The sequence below is a fragment of the Girardinichthys multiradiatus genome, chromosome 3, assembly GCF_021462225.1.
Source record: "Girardinichthys multiradiatus isolate DD_20200921_A chromosome 3, DD_fGirMul_XY1, whole genome shotgun sequence".
NCBI classification, from domain to species: Eukaryota; Metazoa; Chordata; class Actinopteri; order Cyprinodontiformes; family Goodeidae; genus Girardinichthys; species Girardinichthys multiradiatus.
In genome coordinates, this window is record NC_061796.1 from 14,327,313 (window position 1) to 14,336,270 (window position 8,958).

General features: G+C 41.1%; 1 protein-coding gene across 1 annotated transcript; it reads left to right on the plus strand.

Annotated features, from left to right (window-relative positions):
- The first annotated feature begins 924 nt into the window (after positions 1-924).
- On the plus strand, positions 925-8,258 carry derl1 (derlin 1). The gene is made up of 8 exons (XM_047358473.1): positions 925-1,210; positions 2,591-2,702; positions 2,793-2,857; positions 3,495-3,521; positions 6,446-6,541; positions 6,670-6,722; positions 6,832-6,942; positions 7,434-8,258. The coding sequence occupies exons 1-8, from the start codon at positions 1,058-1,060 to the stop codon at positions 7,573-7,575; spliced, it is 759 nt and encodes a 252-aa protein (XP_047214429.1). The 5' UTR covers positions 925-1,057; the 3' UTR covers positions 7,576-8,258.
- Positions 8,259-8,958: the final 700 nt, after the last annotated feature.

An 8,958-nucleotide genomic window follows, 5' to 3' on the forward strand; every position in this document is an offset into this window, starting at 1 on the left:
ACCTGGTATTTAGAGTGTATTTCATTGGGTCCCCACAGATTTTCTTTAATTTTTTTATTTAAAAACTTTACTTGTGAAATATATCCATGTGCTCAGTAGAAGAGCTGGTGAATCTAAACATCTTTTCTGTTATTTATTGGTCAAGAGGTTTACTGGATATGTTTATCTCCCACATGGACGAAAAAAGCTAAGAAAAATTAGACAGTAAAAAATAAATAAATGACATTTTACATGATGAATTACACCATACTATGTCGTGACCAATAACATTTTATATTTATAAAATATATAAACCCAGCTTTGTAATCTTCAATCCACTGGTAACTGCTCAGTCATCTGGCACGCCTCTTTCTTTTGTTGGCTTCTTCTGAATGGTCAAGAAGGAGCTTGTGCAAATTTAAACAGGAAATAGAACATAAACAAAGAATCTCGCGTTAGATATTCAAAATACATCCGGTTGTACTAGCCGCTTCCCCTCCAAATTAAGAGTGGTGTTCTGTCTATTTTACAGTTTCCAAGTATATATGCTCATGTACACAACTGTACACACCTTACTTTAAAAAGAACAGATGTAGAACACTTCAAACCCTATGTTCTAAATCACTCTAGAACAATCATCATTGCAGAATGGTTATCTTGTATGAGAATGTCTCAGGAATGATATAAAAACACATGTCTGTAGTTTCTGTGAAATCAGCTTACACTTTCTAATGTTTTCAAAGTATTCTTTTGGGAACAAAAATTTAAATATTTCACACTTTTTTTTATTTTCCCCATAACGTAAATACAATTCTACTTTATTATCATTAAACGGGCTAACTGAAACATTTTTTATTGTTTGTACGTCGTTTTTTATTGGTCGATTTACTACGAAAATCTGAAGCGGATGCTTCCGCTCTGAGCTCAGCAACTAATGCAAAACTAGCGCCTAGTGAATAGCCACGTCATGTAAACTTAGCAGTGGAGCAGCTGTCAGCTAAACCCAAGAAGGCTTGATTTATTTTCAAAAGACAGATTTTGTTTCGGCTTTATCAGGTGGCAGGAGTCCTATGGAAAGATGTCAGAGATCGGGGACTGGTTCAGAAGCATCCCTTTCATCACCCGGTATTGGTTTGCTACTTCGATTGCTGTTCCGCTTATCGGTAGACTAGGATTGGTTTCTCCTATGAATCTTACGCTGTCCCCGGGACTGGTGTTTCGCAGATTTCAGGTGAGTTTGCCATGGCTGTGCCGTTGTTTTAAAGAGGTGGTTGTTATTGAGCGTTTAGTTGCTGTTCTCATGTGTTCGGCTTGTTAGCAACTGGCTAACGCCAACAGGCCTTCTGTTGCAGCCAATGAGAGCATGAGACGTAGGAGGTTAGGACTTCCGGTCGGCCACGCAAAAAATACACAGTGGACGTGTGTCGCTCTAGCATTTTATCAGTGATAAATGTACCCTTTAAACCTTTCGACGAATGTGATAAAATCTAAGTTATTGAGGGTTTGAAAAGATGTATTTATTTTTAGGGTGCTGTTCTGGCGCGCTCCACAAGGCGGCGACTGTACGACAGCTAAATGAAAGGCGTTCTGCTTGAATGTGGAGAGACAGCAAGCTCAATTTGTGGCAGTGACAGGCAGAACTGGCAGGTCTGAGCTCGGCCCTGCTGTGAATTTGTACCCCAATGCAGTATAATTAAAAATACACTTTTAAATGTAACAGTTTTTTAAATGAACGAATATTGATCTTTATATGCATCAGTGTTACACAGAAAACAAAGATCCAGAAGAAATAATAATAATAATCGTTGTATTCACGTTCTCATAAATTCTAGAGTTTATCAGTAAACACGCATATCATTAATATGCTGTGTACTACTATGCACTATGTTGAGGCTACGCCATAAGATGTGATTCAAAATGAAGGATTTAGCAAGTAAAGAATAAAGCAGAATAACATCCATCTTACTGTTTGTGACCGACCATAACTCAGTAGTGTGTTTGTGTCTGTGAGTGGATGAGCATACTAGCAGATTGTTGTAATACTTTTAAAATGCCTGTTGGAACTCACCACAATACTTTCAGTCACGGATCTGCTCACTGTATTTGCATAATGGTTTGAAATTAGCAGGGAGGAAATGCTTTCTGTTTTGCTCATTAAGCTATAATTTGATCTCACATAAGTCAAATGATTTTATCTGCTAATGTATCAGTACCAAACAAAATTGAGAGTTGGCCAAAATGTTGGCATTTCATTAATTCGTTTTTCTCTATAAAAACTGCATGCACTTGTTTCCAGCCTTGAGATCAAGGGGAAAATTGGTAAATCCTGGAATGACCAAAGGGCCCCTGTCTCATCCCTAATTAATGGAATAGTTGGTGTTACAAAAAAAATACATCGTACAGTTAAATTGCTAAAAAGATGAGTTACAATTGTTCTTGTGCTGTTTACAAAGCTGGGTCTTTTCAGTACATTTTATATTCTGTTTTGTTCTGATCGATGCTGTGAAAGATATATTTTCACAGATTCTGATGAGTAAAAATGTATGACTTGTGATCCGCCTGAAGACTGCTTCACTTTTGTTTGTTTTACACCTACCTCTGTTTGTTTCAGCTCTGGAGACCAGTGACAGCAACCCTTTATTTCCCTATTACCCCACAAACTGGGTTTCTATACCTGGTCAACCTTTACTTCCTCTACCATTACTCCTCTCGGCTAGAAACAGGTGAGGCTGTTGGTCACATAGTTCACTTTCTGTCACACTAAAGCCCGCTAATCTATGGTTTTTAACGTTTTTCTCCTGTTTAATCCTCAGGATCATTTGATGGCCGGCCTGCAGACTATGTGTTCATGCTCCTTTTCAACTGGATCTGCATTGTTGTATCCTTTCACCTTCGTTACCAGCAGAAGATTATTAAGACCGTTAAGGACTGAATGGCCATATAAAGTTGCATTCTTTGTCAGCCTGTTTTCCACAGATAACTCTGGTGCTTTTGTTCCTCCTCTGTCTTTCTCTTCCATCGTCCTCTTCTGTACCCCATCCTTCCCTCCCTCTGCAGCAGCGTGCCATGTCAGGGTGGCTCTGCGCCAGTGGCCCAGTGTCAGTCTACCCTCTGCAGAGCAGAGAAACCTAATCTAGGTCACAAGCAGCACCAGCAGCTCTATAGTCCAGCCTATGTCTCTGCTCTGTTGGGTTCAGTGCTAATAAACTGTCAGCTTTTTGGACTTTTCACAGACATTTAATGGTAATAAGAAACATATATTTCAGTTATAGGAAGTTACCAGTTTTAAAAACCTCAGGTAAAATTGCACGGATGTGTGTAAGTAGTGCGGCGCGGAAGGTGTGATCTGCCAAGGTCAGATCCTTTGTTCAAGTGTGAGTGCCAGGTGCTTTTAGAGCTGAAATGGGGATTTAAGTGGATGATTTTGTTTTCCCCTTCATGACTCCCTGCCCCCTAATCCTGAAGCTGCAAATGAAACCACATTGAGCTTGTTGTCCTTGACTTGGCGTCTCTAGATAACTGGGCTGCTGATGGGCATGGAGGTAAGAATTATCTCCAGCATGTACACCACAATACGGGTTTGACCATATTTGACTGTGTTTTCAAAGCATGCAGTGGTTGTCTCCAGGTAACATCTGAAGTCTATGATCCCATTAAAATAAGCTGAACAGTGTCTTGCAAAAGTATTCACACCTCATGAATATGTTCACACATTGAATTTTAATAGAGTTTTATGTGATAGAAATCTGAAAAGTGTGGCATGCAGATATATTCATATATATTCATTCTCCTGTGAGTGAATGCTTTTTAGAACTCCATTTTGATCTTTTTGCAACTGCATATTGGATATAAATATGCTTTGATGCTTTGGGCGGATGTATAGGGTCCAGATTCTGCTGGAAACTGAGCCTGCGCCCCAGTCTGAAGTTTTTTTTCAGCCTGAAACATGTTTTCTCCCAGGATTGCCCTGTGTTTAGCTCCATCCTTCTTCCTATCAACTCTGACCCGGTTTCCTGTCGCCACACGCAAAAAGTGTCCCCATGGCATGATGCTGCCACCAGCTTGTTTAATTTGGGCGGGTACAGAGTTAGTTTTCTGTGCGTGCATATTGTTTTGCATCTACTGCCTTCTTCCACATGGTTGTCCTCTACAAGGCTTGTGGTAAACTGGAGATATTTTGGCTTCTACTTTAGGAGGACAGCCTTGTGTTGGCGGGTCTGTATTTGTGCATGATGGATTGAACTTTGCTCTGTGGGATGCTGAAAGCTTGACATATTGTTTTATACCTATAAACTTCCGTGTTCCTTGGTCTCCATGATGCTGTTTCTTTCACTAATGTTGCAGAACAAACCTCTGAGGCCTTCACAGAACAGCTGCATTAATACTGATTAAATTACACACAGTTAGACTCTACAGGTCCTTCTTAAAATATTAGCATATTGTGATAAAGTTCATTATTTTCCATAATATAATGATGAAAATTTAACATTCATATATTTTAGATTGATTGCACACTAACTGAATTATTTCAGGTCTTTTATTGTCTTAATACAGATGATTTTGGCATACAGCTCATGAAAACCCAAAATTCCTATCTCACAAAATTAGCATATTTCATCCGACCAATAAAAGAAAAGTGTTCTTTATACAAAAAACGTCAACCTTCAAATAATCATGTACAGTTATGCACTCAATACTTGGTCGGGAATCCTTTTGCAGAAATGACTGCTTCAATGCGGCGTGGCATGGAGGCAATCAGCCTGTGGCACTGCTGAGGTCTTATGGAGGCCCAGGATGCTTTGATAGCGGCCTTTAGCTCATCCAGAGTGTTGGGTCTTGAGTCTCTCAACGTTCTCTTCACAATATCCCACAGATTCTCTATGGGGTTCAGGTCAGGAGAGTTGGCAGGCCAATTGAGCACAGTAATACCATGGTCAGTAAACCATTTACCAGTGGTTTTGGCACTGTGAGCAGGTGCCAGGTCGTGCTGAAAAATGAAATCTTCATCTCCATAAAGCTTTTCAGCAGATGGAAGCATGAAGTGCTCCAAAATCTCCTGATAGCTAGCTGCATTGACCCTGCCCTTGATAAAACACAGTGGACCAACACCAGCAGCTGACACGGCACCCCAGACCATCACTGACTGTGGGTACTTGACACTGGACTTCTGGACATTTTGGCATTTCCTTCTCCCCAGTCTTCCTCCAGACTCTGGCACCTTGATTTCTGAATGACATGCAGAATTTGCTCTTCATCCGAAAAAAGTACTTTGGACCACTGAGCAACAGTCCAGTGCTGCTTCTCTGTAGCCCAGGTCAGGCGCTTCTGCCGCTGTTTCTGGTTCAAAAGTGGCTTGACCTGGGGAATGCGGCACCTGTAGCCCATTTCCTGCACACCCCTGTGCACGGTGGCTCTGGATGTTTCTACTCCAGACTCAGTCCACTGCTTCCGCAGGTCCCCCACGGTCTGGAATCGGCCCTTCTCCACAATCTTCCTCAGGGTCCCGTCACCTCTTCTCGTTGTGCAGCGTTTTCTGCCACACCTTTTCCTTCCCACAGACTTCCCACTGAGGTGCCTTGATACAGCACTCTGGGAACAGCCTATTCGTTCAGAAACTTCTTTCTGTGTCTTACCCTCTTGCTTGAGGGTGTCAATAGTGGCCTTCTGGACAGCAGTCAGGTCGGCAGTCTTACCCATGATTGGGGTTTTGAGTGATGAACCAGGCTGGGAGTTTTAAAGGCCTCAGGAATCTTTTGCAGGTGTTTAGAGTTAACTCGTTGATTCAGATGATTAGGTTCATAGCTCGTTTAGAGACCCTTTTAATGATATGCTAATTTTGTGAGATAGGAATTTTGGGTTTTCATGAGCTGTATGCCAAAATCATCCGTATTAAGACAATAAAAGACCTGAAATATTTCAGTTAGTGTGCAATGAATCTAAAATATATGAATGTTAAATTTTCATCATGACATTATGGAAAATAATGAACTTTATCACAATATGCTAATATTTTGAGAAGGACCTGTATTTACAAATAAGATGACTTCTGAAGGCAATTGAGTACACCGAATTTTATTTTGGGGTATCAAATGTGGGGGCTGAATACAAATGCATGCCTGACTTTCCAGATGTTTTTGGTCAAAAATGTTACTAACCATGCGTCATTTACCTTCTGCATCACACTTCTATGCTGTTTTGCATTGGTCCATCACTTTAATTGTTATTCGATACTCTGATGTTTATGGTTGTAATGCAACAAAATAAAAAATAGTGGAGTATGAATACTTTTGCAAGGCAAGGCTGTATTGCTCAATAATCACATGTGCTGTGGTTATTAAGACTTTTATTGTGGTTCCAGTTAGGGAATGCTGCAGCGTTTTACTGATTAGTGAACATATTACCAGCTAGTTGTGCAGGTTTACTTTGAGAGCACCTGACTTGCCATCATCTTTGTTCCCGTTTTCAGCTGCTGCTGATCCCGATGATCATGTCAGTGTTGTACGTCTGGGCTCAGTTCAACAAAGATACGATCGTGTCCTTCTGGTTCGGAACTCGCTTCAAGGTACGCGCCTCAAATGAGCACCTTATTGAATCTCATTCATACTGGACCTGTTGAAGTGACATCTTATGGTTTATTGCTGCTGCCTGTAAGCTTCGGGTTTAAGATGTTGTTTTCTGCTCTATTTGTAGGCACATTATCTACCTTGGGTCATCCTGGTCTTCAACTTTATAATCGGAGAGTCGTAAGTACAGATTTTCCCCTTCACTGGATTCCAACATGATGAGCAGCTTGACATGTTGCAGCAGCCCAGTGAGGTTTCTGAAGCTCTTCCCCCTTTTGTTTCTGCGCAGGTTTGTGAATGAGCTGACAGGCAACCTGGTGGGCCACCTCTACTTCTTCCTCATGTTCAAATACCCCATGGACCTGGGAGGACGCTACTTCCTCTCCACACCAGAGTTCTTGTGAGTGTTCAAATAAAATATTAAATTAGCGACGCACAGATCAGTTATTTTGGCGCAAATCTCCAATTCCGATTCCTTTTAAGAATTGTAAAAAAAAACAAACAAAATTCTTCTGATCGCTACATAAAAGGACATACAGCAATTTATTGTAGCTATACCTTAAGAAGCCTTTCTGTGATATGTCATTATTTATTTATATTTGGACCAGAGGTGACATCCATGTGTGTATGTCACCAAAAAGTGTTGTTGGCACAACTTTTTGGTGTTGAGGGAGTGGTGCATTCACCAATATCTGACCTGCCAACCGTTCATCAAAGCTGGGAAAACGTAAAATTACCCAGTTCTTGTCACCAGCTACTTTCTCGGTGCATCTCTAAATAAAATGAATAAAATCCATCTGTATTTATCTTAAAGTGATAATAAGTCAAATAATGTTAGAGTTCTGCTATGACCTATGTGCAATAGATAGACTTTTTGTTTTCTTCCTCCAGATATCGGTTCTTTCCTAACACGAGAGGAGTAAGAGGGTTTGGAGTTCCTCCACCCAGGAGACCAGTTCCCCAGGAGCCAGCAGCTGGAGGAGGAGGACGACGTCACAACTGGGGACAAGGCTTTCGCCTTGGGGGAGAATGAGAACTACTCTCCTTCAGCTCCCACTAACAAACAGCTGGGCAGTTGATTTTTCTTCGGCTAAAATTCTTGCTTCCTCACATTTTCTGTTTGAGAGGGAAACAAAGAAAACTTTACCCCATATTTGATTCACATGTGTGTGTCTGTTAGCTTTTAAAAGAAGCTACAGGATGAAATCAGAGGAAGTGTGTGTTTTAACCAGAACTGCTCTGCACTGGAGGACTCAGACTCTGGCCAGCTCGATCGTTTTTACTACTGCACGTGTGTCCGTGAAGCCCACAGGTATATTTTCTATCGTAATACTAAATGCCAGCCTCTCATTTCCACCTTTCCTGTCCTCTTCCGCCATCTTTCTCCACGACTTGCCATCGGACTGTGGAGATGAGAGATGTTGCAGCTGCACACACGCAGGCTGTTGATTTGGACTCCTCCCTCCCTGTGATGCCATATCAGATTACATTGTAATTATCAATGCGACGTCAGCCATCCTTCAGCAGCAGGAGAAGAGTGAAGCTATTTACATTGTGTAGCTCCCAGGTCTGAGTTTCCAGTGTGAAATATTTTTGAGCCTTTGGGGCAAAGAGCTGGAACCTTTTTCTGTCATAAGACATGATCAAAAAGAGGTAAAAGTTAATTGTTGCTCTTTTTTTTTTTTTTGTAAATACAGCTGTTTATTGAAAAGACGAGTCTGGGTGTGCTAATTATTTTTATTGTTGCCTTAATCCGATGCTTTGGATAAAGTAAACTTAGAATATGTACAGAAGGGACAGTCGGTGTTATTTTGAGGTGTATCTGACAGTTCTCTGCCTTGAAATATAAATGCTTATTTTCTCCTCTAAAAGAGCAGGACTTGACATTTATCTTACAATGTTGCATTCATGTGGGCGAATTATCAGTGTTGTATGAATACATCAAGTAGAAGAGATGTCCATCCATTGGGGTCTGTAAGGGGTCCATGAGGAAAACCCAAATATCCTTACCAGCAACACTCTCTAGCTTATTCTGGGGTACCTCAAGCTAGAAGGAAGATGTAGGCCCTGTAGCTAGAAGAGGGTCTGGCCTGGGGTTTCTTCCCCAGTGGGACATGCCCAGGAGCAGTGCTGTTGTTATGGGTAATGTGGCTCTCTGCACAGGGTGGCATCTTTTGAGGGAGGTTGGCGGCGCAGGAGCTTGTTGAGAAACGAGGAATCTACACACATTTAATTAGAACATTTTAGTTGTGGCTTTGAATTAACAGCATGTTGCATCACAGCCTTAATTATCAGCATCAATCATAATTGGTGAGCAGATGTACTTTTGTGACCTCACTGACAATTTTGTACCAAGGCTGGCAAGAAAGGTAAAGTCAGCTGGACTTTGTCCAATTTAAAGTTGTAATTATATTTT